This window comes from Anser anser (genome assembly GCF_964211835.1).
Source record: "Anser anser genome assembly, chromosome: 6".
In the NCBI taxonomy this organism is placed as follows: Eukaryota; Metazoa; Chordata; class Aves; order Anseriformes; family Anatidae; genus Anser; species Anser anser.
The window spans coordinates 20652103-20669901 of record NC_139726.1 but is presented as its reverse complement, the minus strand read 5'-3'; the positions used below and the strand labels follow the sequence as shown (position 1 = coordinate 20669901).

The following is a 17799-nucleotide window of genomic DNA, read 5'->3' as shown; positions in this document are numbered from 1 at the left end:
GCATTCCAAAACCTCAGACTGTGTGAAATGTGGTTAAGCTAGGCAAAAATCTGACATCAAAATGTATGAAAAGTGCATTTCCAGGACTTCACCTGAAGGGCCACTGGAGTGGGCTGCTTTGGTGCTTGTTCTGTTTGGGGGGCCACATGGAGACAAACAGTAGTACCCTTTGTTGGAAGGCAGGAAGGGAGAAAAGAGAACTTGTAACTTATAGTTCTTTTTGTAAAATTTATACGGAGAAGCTTGTAATGTTCGTTAACACTTATTTTTTAAAAACTGCAGAGATATTAGGCACAACAGTTCAGCTGAAAAAATACTGCCTTGAAAAATGTCACTCTTTAAAAAAAAATAAAAAATTGTGAGATGTGATTCCTGAAATATAAAGTAATCACAGTAATGTAAGTGTCATTTTTAAGTGGACGTTTTGAGTGGTGCAGTTTACCCTGGGTTTAATACATTCTTCATTCCTTTAAATCTTTCATTCAAGATCTACTGTTAGCAGTTCTCAATGATGTTATGAGCATGAGGAAGAAAGAACTAATGATTATTTTGGTCTGTTCTGTATAGTCAGACTGCCATGATGTCCTTAAAATCTGTGGATGATATAAGTACTTCAGAAGGTGGGGAATATATGGAAAGAACTGGAGAAGACTGTAACTGTTTAGAGAGAAACTGAAAGTAGTCTAACTTAATGTGTAGAGTTGTAAAGCAATGTTGGTCTCCATTATCAGTCAAACATAAAATTATTTCAATTCCATTTTTAATACAAGAAGATTGAATTTAAGCTTTAGTTCTCTATGTAAATATTTAAACACAAACATATTGGGGCAAGTGAAGCACAAGGAAACTTGAGAGGGCATAATGGGCTGCCTTTCTGTTGAAGACTGTAGCCCTGTGAATTAGAACCATTGTGCTGTGAAATGCCTGAAGCTATTAAACTCCCTCTTTTCTGATAGAGTTCCATATGGCTTAATGTGACATCAAGTAACATTCATTAGTGGTGCTAAGGGTTGCTACCAACCTCTGGTGGCAGCCGAGTTTGTCTTTGGCAGTGGTTTAACTTGGGAGACTTCATTCCTATGCAGTGGTCGTTGTTGCTGACCAGCAGTTGTTGGTTGTTGATTAGTGTTTCATCCCATCTTTGCTCTGAAAAAATCACTATTATGTTTCTTTATTCCATTGCAAAATGACTACCTGGCATAATCTTTGAGCAAGTAGCTTAGACAGAGCCAGTAATACTAGCTTTCTTGTTTCTAACTGAGCAAATTATGAATCTTAAACATCCACTCAGGAGTCTCTACAAGAGTATCCCAGACACAAAGAGCCCTAGAAGGTACAGTGACAACATCAGCATAAAGCCTAAAGAGAGTAAGAGTGGCAGGAAGTTTAGGAATGATGCTTTGGGATATATCTTTCTAGTGAGAATTCTGATCTTTGGTTTGTATTTTCCAGTGCTAGACTGGTTTATATTAAAGATGACATCTGTTCTTAGTTTGTTTTCCTGAATATCAAATAGTTAAAATAGATATTTAATATTTCAAAATTCTTACTGCTAATGCCCAGAAATTCTTCTTTATATATGTATGATTCATCAGGTCTGCCATGTATTTTTCTAGTCTGTCTTCTGGTAGTGCTTTAATCACAGTCAGAAGATAAAAATGTATTATAACAAAAATAAAGCAAAACCAAAAAATCAACCCTCTCTCAATTTTGAACTTTTAAAAGTCACCCAGGTACTTTTCTATTAGCAAATTTTAAGCATGACTGTAAAACCTAAACTTTAATTGGTTTACTGCTTGTTTTTAAACTCAGTGGTTATTTCTAGCAAGAATCCTACTAACAGAATTCTGTCTGCCTGAAAGAGGTGTCTGGTTTTATCAGTATCTGTCAGAGGAAATCAGAATTTCTATGGAAATTAGTTCATTGGTATTAATTTTTGGCAGCATCCAACTGATTCATGAGTTGCCTTCCTATTTTTTTTTTTTTTTAAAGTTTCTTATCGAAAGCAAAATCTTCCATAAAATTTATAATTACTAATCCTTCAGTGAATCAAGGCTTCAAATAATGCCAAAAAAACAAGCGGATGTCCCTTGTCTTCTGACAGTTCCCTGGTCTTACTGAAACCCAGGTGCTGCAGGCTCACATTGCATAGCCTATACCACTGGAAATAGTCCTTTTGGACTCTGTAATGCTTCCTCTGTGGATCATCCCTAGTCAGTGTGAGTAATGCCTGCAATTAATTTATTACCTAAAGTAATACTATTTAAAACAGATAACTAAATTCATGGCATTTAAATCACAGTTCTTCAAATCTCGTAAGTTTCAAGTATTTGTTTCTACGCAGAATATGTACATTTAAGTTTAGAGCAAATGGTCACTGGAGTTGTTCATGGTAACAAACCATAAACAATAATCGATATGCTCTTATTGATGATGTGGTTGTTTTTCTTTCATTCTGGATATTTCTGCTGAGTGTTAGTAGCAATAGATTTTGTAATCATTCATTTTCGCCCCTGATTGCGTTCTCCTTTAACTAAGTTAGAATTAGTTTTGATCAAAGCAGAATCACAAGCTTTTTAGAACTTTGGTGAGTAGTGCTCTTGAAACTACAGATCACTTTTACTTCTTCCATATTACTTGGTTTCACAGACTGTCTTTTAATGAATTAATGTCATTATTTGCTATGTGATTATCTTTGTTATAAAGATATTATAAAACAGTCATACATGAGGTATCAGTCTGTTGTTTTTTGTAAAGGTATATCAGAGCTCTTTGCCTTCAGTTACAAGTAAGCATGGAAGATAACATTAGAAAAGGCTAATGCCATAATTAAATGAATTATAACAGGTCTGTTGAAGAATTTTATAAACAGACATTGATACAGCACTTACTGTATGTAGGTGTGAGCAACTTAAGCTCTAATTCTGTGAAGAATTACAGTGTAGGAGAACTGCGTGCTTTGCAGATTTTCTGTTAACATTCAGTTACCATTTCTCATGCTGTACAAAGGCAGCTATGTTTATAATGCTTTCTAAAAAGTTTATCGGTGTTATCTCCTCATTTATATCACTATAAGAATATGCTTAAATGTAGGAACTTATTACAAGATAGGCAAAATAAATTAGCAGTTGTGTGTAATGCCTGAAAAAAAAATTGGCTAGTTTTTCTTTACAAATAATGTACAAATTATAGTGTAATTATTGCACATATTGCATGTTTATAAACCTCTTATTCACTGGAAACTAATCATGGATATGGATTTAATTCTGAACTGTAACTTCTTTTTAGGTAAGTTAGCTATGAATATTCTTGTGGTTTTGAAGAGCAATATATGCTAAATATGCAAGTGGGTTTAGTTTTTACCTTGCATAATAATTCCAACTGATAAATGGTGTTTTATGCATTGTGTTAATTAGAGCTTTAACTGCTAATCTCATATGGAAATGTTGCTTTGTAGGGTAGAATTCAGAGAGAGGGCCTGGGATTCCAGAGTGAACTTGTACATTCCTTCAGGGCAGTTTTGCAAGGGAGGTTGTTGTGTTTTAAAGGTAGTTGATAAGAGACCTGCACCACCAACCCCAGACCTGCACCACCAACCACCATCATGCATTAGTCTATAGAAGGTATTTGGGCGAACATACTCCTGTACCACTCTGTACCACCATTTATCCAAGTGAAATTTTTGACCATTTGCAGGATACATTATAAATCAGGATGTCACTACCAGACAATCAGATTTGAACATTCCTTTCATAAAGTAGCTTGCCTATATCCCTTAGGAATACATCACTTAACTGTGTTTATGTGACAGTGTTGATATGCCTGGTTTTACATGAAAGTTAGGGTAGCGTGTTATTTATGTCATCATGAATTCAGAAAGTAGGTGGTTGTGCTTTATATATACTGAGGTTATCTCCTCTGGACAAATCACTCAGAGTAATTGAAAGATGTAGTTTTATCATATAGTTATTAATTAAATCAGGAAACTTTTTTTTTTTTTCTTCAGAGTTGGGCTCTGCTACTACCTCTTTTTTTTTTTTCAGTGTTCCCTGCTCTGAGGTGCTGACAACAGATTAACATGAAACAGAGCTCTGTTGAGCCTAATTATGTTATAGCTCATTGTTTTGGGGACCTATAAAACTGTTCGCTCCCTTTTTATGAGGCTGTAGTCACAATGAAAGGCCATAAACAGTGCATTTGCTCTCTCCTATGGGACTGGAGATTTCATTAGACAACTCTAATAAAGGCCTGATCCAGCTGCATTTACACTGGAAGTGAATGTTTCTTTATCAGGTCTTAATCCTTAGTAGGTCAAGTGTGAGAGAATGACAGCAGGCTAACTTTTATCAGCCTTAAATGTCTGAAAGCTTAATTTCTTTTAAAATTATTTGCTATTTAAATGATGACTGAAGACATGCTTTACTGTACTTCAGAGGAAAGACTCTAAATATTAGGGTGTTATAAACCAAAACAAAATAGAGACCATTCTATACTTTCAAGCAGGTCACCAATATGTGGCTGCTGAAACAAGATTTCCACATCAAAGGGGGTTTATTATTATTATTATTATCTACATGGGCTGTGGGGAGGACAACATATTTAGCATATTTAGCCCTTTGATATGTTGTGGAAAATAATCCCCTTCCTTTATGTAAGTCTCTACTGTCTGTGAATTTAAAATTGGAACAGTCCTGTTAAATAGCTTTTTGTTGTATATGTTCCCCTCTAAGACCTTTTTTTCTCTTTTCTGTTCGGATAATATATGAGTGTATTAAAATTTTCAATTCAGTTTTTCAATTTTCTAGTAATTTAGTTGTAAGTTGTAATCCTGTAAGATTTAAAGCTGGTTCTTCCTTTTTTTTTGACTGTCCCAATGCTTTTTCATACAGACACCTACTTAAATTTTTGTATTATCATAATAATCTTTTCTTCCCTTTCCATGCCATAAGGTTATGGATATACATACGATTATTTGACAGGAATACACTCCAGTGTCTGTTTTGTTTAATTGGTACTGCTAACCTGCTTGTTACTGTGTTTTACCACAGGATGTGAGCGTGGGCAGTTTCGCTGTGGAAATGGTCGCTGTATTCCTGCAGACTGGAGGTGCGATGGGGCCAGAGACTGCTCAGATGATACAGATGAAGCTGGTTGTCGTAAGTGAAACAACTGTAGAGCAAATTTTGATAACATAAGAAATACCGAGCTCCCAAAGTGCTCCCAACTGTACCTGTGCTACAAGAATGAACATTAAAGGGAGAGAGAGGTGGAGAAAAATCCTAGTTGTCTGAGATGACTACAATCTGCTCAGTCCTGTGGAATCCTGAATATTGGATGCACATGCCAATACCACCCGTATCACCTGGACTCCAAATTTTTGGAGCTTTGAGACCCTAGACAATGAACTGTACCTACTGCACCTTAAGCAGAGTCTTGGATAGTTGTTTAGAGTGGTTGTGTTGTCCTCCGCGTATGCGACTCTGACAAAAATTGCATTCAGATGGGCTAGAATGTCCAGGCAAAAAGACTCTTTCAAGCTAAATATTAATATATATATATACACAGATTACATATACATATACATTAATATACATATATATATATATATATATATATATGTAAATGGGGATATTCCCTCCACAGTCTGTTTACACAAACTTGCCTGCATTTATGTTCTGGATGCTAGTGTTCTTTGAACTCTTGTGGGCTGGTGTGGTTATCAGCCCACTTACAGGTTAGGCCAGTTTTTGTCCCGTAGCTGATGTCAAATACAAAAGACTAATTTATGTTGATTCTTTTCACACTGGATTGTTTCTTTGTTGCTTGACCCATATAATAATTGGAGGTCATTCACACAGCTTGGCAGACTGATTTGTTGCCTAGCATTTATTTAGCTCCAAAAATAAGTGCAATTCTTAATGAAGAATTGCCTTAAACTGGAAAAAAAAAGTGTTGTCCTATAGCTTACTATTTCAGCTTAGTTCGGAGCTGCAGCTGGATAGAATTGGTTGGGCTTTGAACAAAGGGAGAGTAAAATTTGTATTGACTTTGTGAAAGCTAACAGAAACCTGACATCTGCTATATTTGTCATAGTTATAAGCATGATACTGAATTGTTCTCATTTTCATACTCGTGATGAATTAGGAAGATGAAAATGAAACATTACTTTTTTTTTTCAGTTAATTGTGCTTTTAAAAACAATGTGCTAGTGTGCTATAGTTAGTGGGGCACAAGTGTTTAGGAAGATAGTACTAAACTATTTAAAACTGGCCTATGGTTAAAATAATATTACAAGATTTTTCTTTGGTACCCAAAACAGGAATCCAAAAAAATATACATGGAGTTGATTGTCTGTGATTGACTTTATCTAGTTACTTTACCTCTGATATTATTTTGTACTTATCAATGCTAAATCTATGAAGTGATTTCATTTTCTGCCTTGAAACCTTTTGTTTGCATCAATACTTTTGCTTACATTTCATTCTGTGAGCACAAAGTGTTTCTAGATGACTTTGCAGCACAGCAAAAACATGATCCCATGAAAAAAGATCATTAAGACCAGAGTCCTGTCTACTGGACTGTTTTGTGCCAGTGATTCTTCCCAGGAGTATTAACTAGGGGTGGAGCAAGTAAGCTGTAACACAGTTAGTTTCAAGCATTTATTTTGACCTTTCTCTCTAATGGCTCCCTGTTGCTTGGCTATTGAAAAATCCAGAGTGGAGCTGGGACAGCAGCATTCAGGTTGTTCTGACATGACCCTCACTTTTGCCTTATGAATTCATGTAGAAGAATCATGAGCTTATTTTTGAAAGATCTTCCTACCAGGGATAGAGCATCTGGGGTGGAGTGAGGGAAATTGAATGGGTTTCTGAGAGCCTAGGGAAGCTAGCATTACTCCATATAGAAGTGCAGAAAAAGAGGCTCTGGCAGAGGACAGTCCAGAGCCCCAAGCTTTTGCTATGGCCTGCCTTTCTCCATGAGAGGATGCAAAACTGAAGATCCATACAAACGAGTTCACTAAAACTAAAGTTTAGCTAAGTTCACTAAAACTTGAGTATCCTTGTGCTGCGCCCCCTCCCTGATCTGTTCCTTTTCTTTGATTTGTAGTTGTATTTCTTTGGTTTGTTCATGTATTTAGTGGAAGTTTAAATCAACTGATACTTGAACCTTAAGTCTTTCTATTTATTTATTTATTTTTTATTTGAAATTGCTTTCCCACATGTTTGTGAAATGACTTCTTTATTCTCTGCTTACTTAGCACAACCTACCTGTGAGGGAAATCAATTCCAGTGTCAGACTGATGGTGAATGTATCCCACACTCCTGGGTATGCGATGATGAGGAAGATTGTGAAGATGGTTCAGATGAGCATCAACAATGTCGTAAGTATTTAATATCTAATGTTATACCAACTTCATGAAGTAAGAGATCATTAACATAACATATTGATAAAATACAGTAACAAGCGTGCTCTAAGTGCAGCTTTTACCAGAAGAGTCTCTCCAAAGTAGTTTTAGAAATTATATATGCAGATAGGACAAATTTGCTATATTTTATCTAAGAGGCATCTCAAAATCTTTAAATCTGAAAATTACTGATGTTTTAGTTAATTAAAAATAGGAAAAAGAGGAAGATATACAGTGCATACTAGTTCTGTGGCTGATACAGAATTTAGTAGTTAAAAAAATGGTGAAATCTACATAATACCCTGATACCTAAATACCATCACAGCAAAAGCTGCTTCAGTCATTGCATAACAGAATTCATACTAGCATATCAGAATTAAAAAACAAACAAACAAAAAAACCCTTCCTTTCTTTGTAGAAGTTTTAAATTTATGCATAAAAAAAGGAGTTACCAAGCAGTTAAAGTAAGCATTGTTAAAGATTCTTGTGTCATCTTCAGAGATGCTATTTAATGGTGCTACTATTGAAAATGACCAGAGCAGTTCTTTCTCATATTGGATGTATGAGAAGTGAGTATTCCTCCCTCATAGTGGATGGGAGGAATACAAGAAGTCCTGGTATGGGATGAAAGTTTAGTCTTCTGTTATTTGGACAGCATAATCTTAGGACATTTTTCGTATTAGCACTTCACTTTAATGTGCTACACTGGTGTAAAACAGCAATTCAAACATAATTAATACACAAAGTGTTTAATGTTCTCCATATATTTTAGCAGCCTCACTGCCATTGCTGTAGGCTTTTCTCTTTTTGGTATTGGTAATAAGATACATATTGATTATAAATAATAATAAAATACGTTACTCTGATTTTTGAATTTAGTAACTAAGCAGTTTAAGGGCTACATATGGTTATTTTTGTGCCAAGGTAATGAACGGTGAACTGGGATGATTGTCACACCAAATTATATTCTCTGCTGCGTTGTGGCATGAAAAAGGAAGAGCAAGTGTTGTAGTGTTCTACAGAACCAATTTGCTGCTACTTGAGTATCAGAAGTTCCTTTAAGTGATATGATTCATTTATTTTTCCCATTTGGTTCTATGTGTAATTTTTGGATAACTTCTTTAAATTGCCTGAACAGCTCGGGAGGTGTTCAGTAACCCCCTTGATTAAAGGTTCACAGGTTTGTTTTGGAAGAATTTTTCTCACAGCTTAGGTGCATGCTTTTCGATCTTGGTATGTGTTCCCGCTAAGGATGGAAAACTTAGAACTAAGGTGAACTGCGTTTTGCTTCCCTCTTCCTCTGTGAAGGTGTCAGCACATCTGCTGTTTGTGCATTAACTAAGGAATCTGTAGATAAAAATGCAAAATGGTCAACAGCTCTAGGTTAACTTTTGAACTGTGTCACAGTAACACCGTTCTCCATGTACTTGTTAATCGTGAATGTTTTGAAAAGTCTCTGTCAGTAATTACACAGCAGAACTGTGCTGTTGCTGCTGTTTTTGAGCCATCTCCTTGTATGGGACTTTTTATCTCTGTGCTTGGGAATGATAGAGAGCTTTTATTTCTTGAAACTTCCAAAATCTTCCCTGAGAGCCAGCTGGCCAACAGATCTGCGAGTCACAAACGCAAAATTACAAAAATATCTGTTCTACTTTGCTGTATTGATCTCTTTTATTCTTCTAATGACATGAGTATCTGTGCTTGCTTTGGGAACACTGCTGAAAGGAGAAAGAATAGAGACCCCTGTAAAGCAGCAGACCAGATGCCAGCATATAGATTGGGGTGATGTGGAGACATAACATGAGTTTGAAAGGAACAAAACTGTAAATGGCAGAAGGGAGGAAAAGTTAGCAGTGATTTTACCCTTCAGTTCTATCTTCATAGACTCAATTAATTTGCCGAAGAGGAAGTGAGAGCGTAATTTAGCTCAAGTAGAATCAAACTAGAATCATACAGTTTTATGTGGTTGCTTTTCACTGACATAGTTGTCTTGAGAAGAGATGTAATCATTCTCAGCCCTCTGTTAGTTACCTGACTGTTGAGGCCCTGGCTGTATTACAGAGAAGTGCCTTACCTGCAGCTCTGCAGTGTTTACGTGGTGGCAGTATAGATGATTTCTTGTTCATATTCATTATGCTTGGGTAGTTGACCAAATAACTGATAGGCACTGACAGATATTGACCCAATAAACAAAGTAACAGAGAATAACTTGACACAATGAGAACTAGTAGTTTAATCTTTTAGGCAGAACAATTACAAGGAGGTAATTTTTAATCTAGAGGTCAACCCTGCTAGTGGAATGAAGCAGTAACCATGCAGGCTACAGACAGCCTCACAGAGTTATTTGCTATCTACTTGTCAAGCATTTTTAAGTCCACCTGCACATGCAAAAGTAAAGGAGGGGGGAGAAAGTCTTATGCTTGTGTTTGTGAGAAGGATGGAGTAGTTAAGAAAGGAAGAAGGAAAGTAGTTTTCTACATTAAAAACTCCTGGTTGAAGGAAAAAACTCATGAGTGCCTGTTTCTTGCAGCGGGGAGGACATGCTCAAGTCAGCAGTTCACGTGTTCAAATGGACAGTGTATCCCGAGTGAATACAGGTGTGATCGAGTAAAGGACTGCACTGATGGAACAGATGAAAGAGACTGCCGTGAGTCTTAACCCTTACCACTATATCTAGTTTCATCTCATCTCTCTGTGGCATTTTAATCAATTTGTAAGATTAAAGGGCTTGTTGATGGACAGGATGCCCACAATATGCTTCTTGTTATGAGAGTTTCATTGCAAATTCTTTTGTGTATTAGAGCTGATATTCTGATACAGGTTCATTATTGCAGTACTCAAATGCAAACTGCTACCATGGGGTCAAGATTTCTTGTTTGTCATTGTCTGAAAAATAATAAATAATTGCATTGGAGAAAAACAACCATGTTTAAATGGCTTAAAGCCTTAGGAACCTCAGAGATAATTATGAATTTTTTTTTCATATTCTGTTTTTATACCCTTTACTGAAATCAGTGGTAACTATAACCTGTACAGAAAAGAAGAATTTGATCCCAAATAATTTATTTGAAGGAATTAACCCTTCAAAAAGCATTTGTTTTCAAAAACTGTAGTTTCTCATGGAAATGAAGTAGCATTGGATCGTACTGCATTCAGAAAAGCTGTTTATATTGTGCCAATAAAACAAAGGTGGACAAGTATTTTTTTCTAGTCTAACTTCCACAGAGTTGAGGCTGCCTGACTGTCTGGTTACAGCCTCCCTGGATCCTAGCCTAGATTGAGTACTGATGAAGAAGACAGCTGGCGACAGAATCGAGGTTATGTTTTTCAGAGATGCTTTTGCCTAATAGCTATGCAAGAGTGTGTGTAACAGCATGTCTGTTCATTGTTGGTATTGAGGAAAATCTTTACATGTCATTCATATCAGCTGTTAGAACTTAGTATGCCTCTGAGAAAAAGGCCAAACTCTAAACTTTGATCAGAAGCAGACTGGAAGCATATCTAGGGGGGAAAAAATAGAGATTAGCATAATAAAGAATAGTTAAAGAAGCAAGAAACAAGTTGTTGTTAATGGTTCCACTTTGAGAAATAAGGGCATATGTGCATGCCATGTAAAGGAAAACTGGTATATTACATGGTTAGCCAACTGCTAGTGCATTTTATCCCTGACCCAAAAGTGGCTAAAAATGTGTGCTCTTTAAAGAGAAAGGTGTTTTAGAACTAAATGATACTTTGGAATAAAAGGTTGCTGAGACAGCCAGCTTGGAACTTTTCCATTAGACAGACCCACAGCCAATTTTTAAGTCAGCAACACAAGTGGCTAAATGCCAAGATGCAAAGTACCCCATATCATTGCTGGAAGAATATCTTCTGTAGCTTGGCATTTCTCTCTTAAATTTCAGAGACAAAGAGATTCATAACTTAATTTAGCAAATGTATTACATGTGAAAAAAATTTCTTGAAGATATTTGTTTGAAAAAAGTATTATCTATGAACTGAAAAAGAGGAACTGCTCAGCACCTCTGAAAAGTCTGTAAGTAGTCTGTGAATAAGATATGAAATAGCCAAATGCAATGATTATTATAAAGCAGTAAATCTGTGACAGACTGGGACAGGAGTCCTAAAGACAATGTCAGAATTCTTTCTTTGGACTAGGAGCCACATTAACACGTGAAAATTGGACTGCACATCTTATTTCATACTTAACATTCTCAGCTAAATAATTAAAAAGGCAGTTTGGAAAGGAGTCTCTAGATACCTTAACAGTGGTGCTTTGCTGCTGTGTGCTCCAGTCACTGCTGCATCAGACAGTAGGCCCCGTGACTGTTGTGAAGGCAGAATAGTTAGCCCCAGGGAGAGGAACTGCCTCATATCAGTCAGCGGCCACTACTCTGTTTTATTAGAATATGTGTTGACAGTCCCTCTGAGACAGAAGAATGACTGTGACTTGGAACATTAAAAGTTGCAGTGTTGGACTAGTCTAAAGAAATGTGGTGGTGCTGAAGACAGGTAAGTCAGGAAGACTGAAATGACAAGCCCCATCTTTGCAAGGTCTGACACTTTAAATAGAAGCCATAAGACAAAATGAATTGTTTGGTAGCTTTATGATTAGCTATACAATAGGAATCAGTTTAAGTATTAGATTTTACTGTTTTAAAGCAGGCTTCAGGAGTTGCTTTGAACATTAATTTTTCCCACTGTTACTATCCATCTCCCTTTCTACCCTATTTGATATAAACAAATATAAGAGAAGTATAACTGTTTTTCTCTCTTCCTTTGTCACTACTTTTCCCTTATCACATGATTTAATAAATAAAAACAAAACATCCAGGAACTATGGAAGAAAAAGAGCTATTTAAAATGGATCCTGTTATTTTACGGAGCATCGCAGAATGCAAACTTACGTCTGTTTGCTTATGCCTTGCACTCATTGGTCTTTCTGGAAGCAAATTTAAATTGTAAAGAAGATAAAGTTTTATTGCTGGATAAGTTACATTATTTAAGAAACTAGTCAATTGCAAAATGTCACCAGTATGAAGTAACTCAACAATTAAACAAGTAATAAAACAGAACAAGGGAATTCAGAGCCTTAGTCCATTTTACTGCTAATGGGATTAACAGGAAGGGAAAACTACCCATGCAGAGGCTAAGATAAACATCAGAACAATGTTTCAGCTATGGGTCATGTAATTAGTGCATTGAACCTGTTTCAATTTCATAAAATGATTTTTTTTTTAATTTCTGTTAAATATGCATATCAGGTTGTTTTTCCAGCTGTCTTAGTAGTCAGCAGCTAGCAAATACTTCCATTTTAAAACTTCAACAATGCCGAATGAAGTGACAGGCTATTTAGGGTCACAAATACTTCTTTGTAGTAAGTTGCCAATACTGGCATCACTTTACTGTATTGTATTCTTAATTTCTTTAAATTAGAGGTAGAATTTTCTCTCCTGCCTCAGCTTTGCAGTTGAAAAATGAAAATCCCAGCCGTGTCCAATTTTGGTCTGTGGTGACTGACAGAATACAGCTCTGAATTCACTTTCTGGATACAGCCTTGGTGGCTGAGCACTCTGCTGAGCCCAATAGGGAGAAAGGGGAAGTTTTTTAGTGATGTATGTGTTGAGGTTGATGGGCTGAGTGCTGGGCCAGAAGCTCTAGATTTTCGCTTCTAATTTGTATGTTGAATTGCTGCCATGGGTCAACTGCCTAACCTGTTAATTCCTGCCTCTTGTTTCCTGCACTCAGTAGCTGTTGTGGTCAGGAAGTGGGCAGTCAGGTCTGGGATGGATTTGCAGAGATGGGGGTGAAGGTGAACAAAGATCAAGAACTGAAGAGATCATAAGGGATGTAGACCAAACAGGAAGAAAAGGACTGTGGTCAGAGGCTAATGTTCTTAAGTTGGACAAATTGTATATAACAGCTCCAGGATAAGGCAAAAATTCAGGCTGAAGGAAATGTCTGCACCAGGGAGAGTTTGGGTAAGGGAAGAAGCAAAACTGAAGCAAGGTAAGAAGGCAGCAAAAGGTTATAGTGGCAGGCATCAAAATCAGGAATTAAGGCTAGGGACGAGGCTCTGGTTGGTCTGACAGCCCTCAAAGCATCACTGCTATGAAGTCTGCCTGACACCATGTGGCTCAAAGGAGTCTTGGGCTTGAGATAAGTCCTTCTTCTAGTGTCTGTTAGCTCTCTGGGCAATGATATGCCCACTGTGAGATGGTGACTCGTGGCAGTGAGTCAAAGAGTTTTAATTAGTTTAGTTTTGTAAAATGTTCGGAAGCTTTGCTGTGATTAAAAAAAAAAAGACACCTGGAAGTAGGAAATTGCCTTTTTATTTTCCTTTATCCTTCTTGGAACATGGATTGGATTTACATAAGGTTATACTTCCTGTATACTTCCTACATCTCTGTGTGACAGAGATGGGTGTCTGCTGAATCCAATACCAATTGCAGCCGTTTCCTGTTACTGTTTTTGCATGGATGTATTTCCAGCTTGCAGAACAAAAGTGTTAGGCAGAGAGCAAAGTAATAGAGCTTTGCAATTCCTGTGACATGGCTTTCAAGCATCTTCCACATGCCATTTAAATGTGTTTGCAACTGTTGCCCCAGACCAGGTTGTGGGTTACAAGGAGCAAGGTGTCTTATCTGTCATTTGTGCTGGCATCTACTAGTTGATCATATTTTGTGCTGAAGTGCTGGCATATTATGGGGAGAGACTGCAGAGGAGTATTTTGGCTAAGAAAAAGAGATGTCTCAGAAGAAGAGGAGAGAGAGAAGAGCTCACATTCTGCCTGCACACTGGAATGAATGTAGTTGGGTTTCTCCCTGTTTCCACAAAGCTTGTATTATCTTCTAGGAACGGTGATCTCAAGGAAAAGATCTCCTCTTTTCAGTTTTCTTTAATAAGCCACAGGTTCTTGGAAGGAGAAGACAAATGAAATAGTGTTCACATGAAATGGAGGCTCTTCGCAATTAAGACATGGTGAAAGAAAATGCTGTATTTTCCTGTCAGTCCCTTCACTTTTCATCCTAACTCCATCTTTAGTCTTATGCTGCAGTCTCTTTTCCACTCGCCACTCTTGTACAGCTGTATTCTGACTTCTGTAGATGCAAACTACCTACCTTGTCCCTCTTTTAACTGAGAACCTTATCCATCCTTTTCAACTCTTTCTAATGCACCTGTCAAAAAAAGCTATGTATCAGAGTCCCTGGAAGAGAACCCTTCCTTTGGCTTTTTTTGTAGTTCCAGGCCATGCACAGAGGTCTGACACTTTCTCCATGTGTACCTTAAAGCAGAGACAGTATGACCAGCTTCTCTGATGAGCACCACTTCTTGTATAGCTTATGTTTTTTTTTTTAATACCCAAATATACTGCTTTGGGATGAGGTGTTCATAGAGAAATCTTACTTTTTTAAAAAAAGTCAAATAAGACTACAAGATGTTTATTTTGCAAGCCCTAAATGCAGTGAATAATATAAGAACTTCCCACCTCAATTCAAAATGTCACAATGCTCACTTTCAAGATTTTCTTTGCTAGAGGGCTTATCGTTAAGCTAGATTGTATAAGTATTCCAGTTTAGGGCGCTCTTTCCCCTTCTAACTCCCTCTGCCAATGTCCAGATTCTTTTCCTTTTCAGAATTTTCCTTTTAGTGATATGGAGTAGAAAACTCAGCTCACTAACATTTTCTTAATTTTGGAGAGAAAGACAGAGTTTCTCAAGTCTTGTTCATTAGCACCTGTAAAGAACAGGCAACTTTCCCGTTTTGGGCTCCCCCAGTATAATAAGAGACACAAGGGAGTGTTTAGGGCACGTGTTGACATTGTCCATGCAAGGTGTTGGAATGGAAGCTCAGGGAATTAGCAACAGAAGGCCACAGGTAGGAACGCAGCAGCTACCTTTCTTGGACTAGCCACTTGCTGTCCCTACCTGCCAGTTGCTGACTTACATTAAGTGTGGTAAAAGTGAATGAAATGGAAATGAATCTATCAGGGAGGCAGTTGGGTTAGATCTGTTCTAGTGGACATCAACAGAGCTGTTTATGTTCTCACATTGAGAACTTAACACTTAAAATCATGTAAGCCTCATCCATAGGTGACTGAAGTTTAGTGGGAATGTGATGATATGTAGCAGAAGTGAGCTAAACAGTTTGCGACTGCCTGGAAAAATTGCAGCTTTTCTGAGTTCTGCAGAAGTAGTTTAAGATCCATGTTTTGAATTTCAAGAGTATGAATTAAAACGTGCCTAAGCGAGAGCCTGCTCTGTCTACGTTATTGATATTTATGGAGGTAAAATGGAATAAGAATTCAAACTGAAAAACTAAAAGGTGCAAAATGAAATTTGATTATTCTGTTTTTTGAGTTCATTTATCTTGCTATATTATCCCTCCACACAGAGGAAAATGTTCAATAAATCCCACTTCTGAAAATAGCAATTATTTGCTTTTACCAGTTGCCTGAAATAAGTAACTTTTGTCTATGTAGCAATATCCTCTCCTACTCAGCATTAGTACTGCATGTGCTTAATTGGTTGGGTAGTTCCATTGAACTCACTGCTCATATGTATAAATGTTTTCAGAATTGATTTAAAGTTCTCTGAAATAATCGCATGGATTGTAGGCCATCTACTTAAGTACAACATCCAGAAAATGAAAAATCATTAGTTCTGTAGATTTTTGTTTGTTTGTTTTGGGAAGGGGAAAATGAGTAATAAAAAACAGTGACCCCAAAGTGGATCGTGGACTTTGGAGTTTAACGTCCTTGGTTTAATTAGAACAAAAGCTTAAAATTGTGAAGTCTTTGGGTGTGAAAGCTTGCAAAATTCTAAGAGGATCTAGGGACTGTAAACCTCAGGAACTTCTTTTCTACCTAAACACGTTTATTAAAATGAATAAAATGTAAAACTGAAATAGTAGAAAATAAAAAATGTTCACTGCTTGCTCTCCTTTCATATTGCATCATCTTCTGTCATATTATAAACTCTTTGGATTGCAAATATTTTTGAGTTGCAGGAGAGCATCTGATTTTTCCCTCATTTTTTTGTAAGGAATTTTAGTAACTACATAGAGGATATTGTTAAATAGCTGTTAGAGGAGACATATATTAGATAAATGGATTGTTTTTCAGTAGTAGTAGTATAGCAAGTTGTATATTCCTGGTTTGTTTTCCAATAAATCAGGATATTCTAGTGGATATCTGGATATGTATGACTCATAGTCTATAGTCTAATATCCATGCTAATACCAAGGGATTTCTTATTGTAGGCTACCCAAGATGTGAGCAGTTATCCTGTGCAAATGGAGCATGTTTTAATGCAAGCCAACGATGTGATGGCAAAGTTGATTGCAGAGATTCTTCTGATGAAACAAACTGCAGTAAGTACCACATGCAGCGAGATCCCAAACAAATTAACTTTAAAAGATGGTCAATAAAGTATAAGATCTGTGATTTTTCTGACAGATTTCCTGTATGTTTTTCTGTGCTAAAATCTCTTTCAGCACATGGATGTGCCAGTACGCAGTTTCAGTGTGCTAATGGAGAATGTATCCCACGAGCCTTTATCTGTGACCATGATGATGACTGTGGAGACAGGAGTGATGAAAATTCTTGCAGTATGAGGGTTTTTATTTGCTTTTTTTTTTTCCTTCTCTTTCTTTAAATTCTTTACCCCGAACTGGTTCAAGTGCACAGCACATAACAAAAAACAGATTGCTCGGCTATCTGGCCATCAGAAGCTAGTCACTGTTCTACATAGTATTTTTTTTTTTTTTTTTTAGCAATAGCAGTGCTGCTTCAATAAACTTTTTCCAGGCTGACTTTGCTGCATAAGCGTCTTACTAAGCAGTAACTATTTGAATGTGCTGGATTCAGTGACAGCTTGCTTCTTGATGTTCTTGTCATTTTCTTTAGTTTAATATGATCCAAAGGTATTTTTTTTTTTTGGTCCAAATTGGTTTGGTTCCTTTTTGCATTTTTATTTTCTGATAGATGGAATGGATCTTCTAGAATTATTCCCACTGACCATAATGTACAACTCTACAGACTTGTAGCTGTACAGCTAGTTATCTTTTAGATGTTCATGTCAGGTCTTTAATTGACAGTTCTTTCTGGAAATTTCCTGCTTATTCCATTCTTCATGATCAGGTATTCCAGGGTATTGCATCTCCAACCAACATCATCAATACAAAGCTGTCACTTGTCTGATCTAAGTGTTTACAGAGGTCCCCCACTGATTATAGGGTCCGAGTTAATTTTATCTTGTGTATTGTTGGAAGGCCATGTGTTGCCATTTAGTTTCTCTAATCTACCAAGGACCTAACACCAGCATGACTTCTTTCCCCTAGGATATTTCTCTGTTATCTCTTTGGCAATGTCTGTCCTTTGGAGGACCCATAAATGT

General features: G+C 36.9%; 1 protein-coding gene across 1 annotated transcript in view; it reads left to right on the top strand.

Moving 5' to 3' along the window:
* LRP2 (LDL receptor related protein 2) overlaps positions 1-17799 on the top strand; it is a 119641-nt gene that overhangs the window by 12913 nt on the left and 88929 nt on the right. The window contains 5 exon segments of the mRNA XM_083842447.1: positions 5049-5156; positions 7259-7381; positions 9936-10052; positions 16664-16774; positions 16898-17011. Coding sequence (XP_083698573.1) covers positions 5049-5156; positions 7259-7381; positions 9936-10052; positions 16664-16774; positions 16898-17011 — 573 coding nt within the window.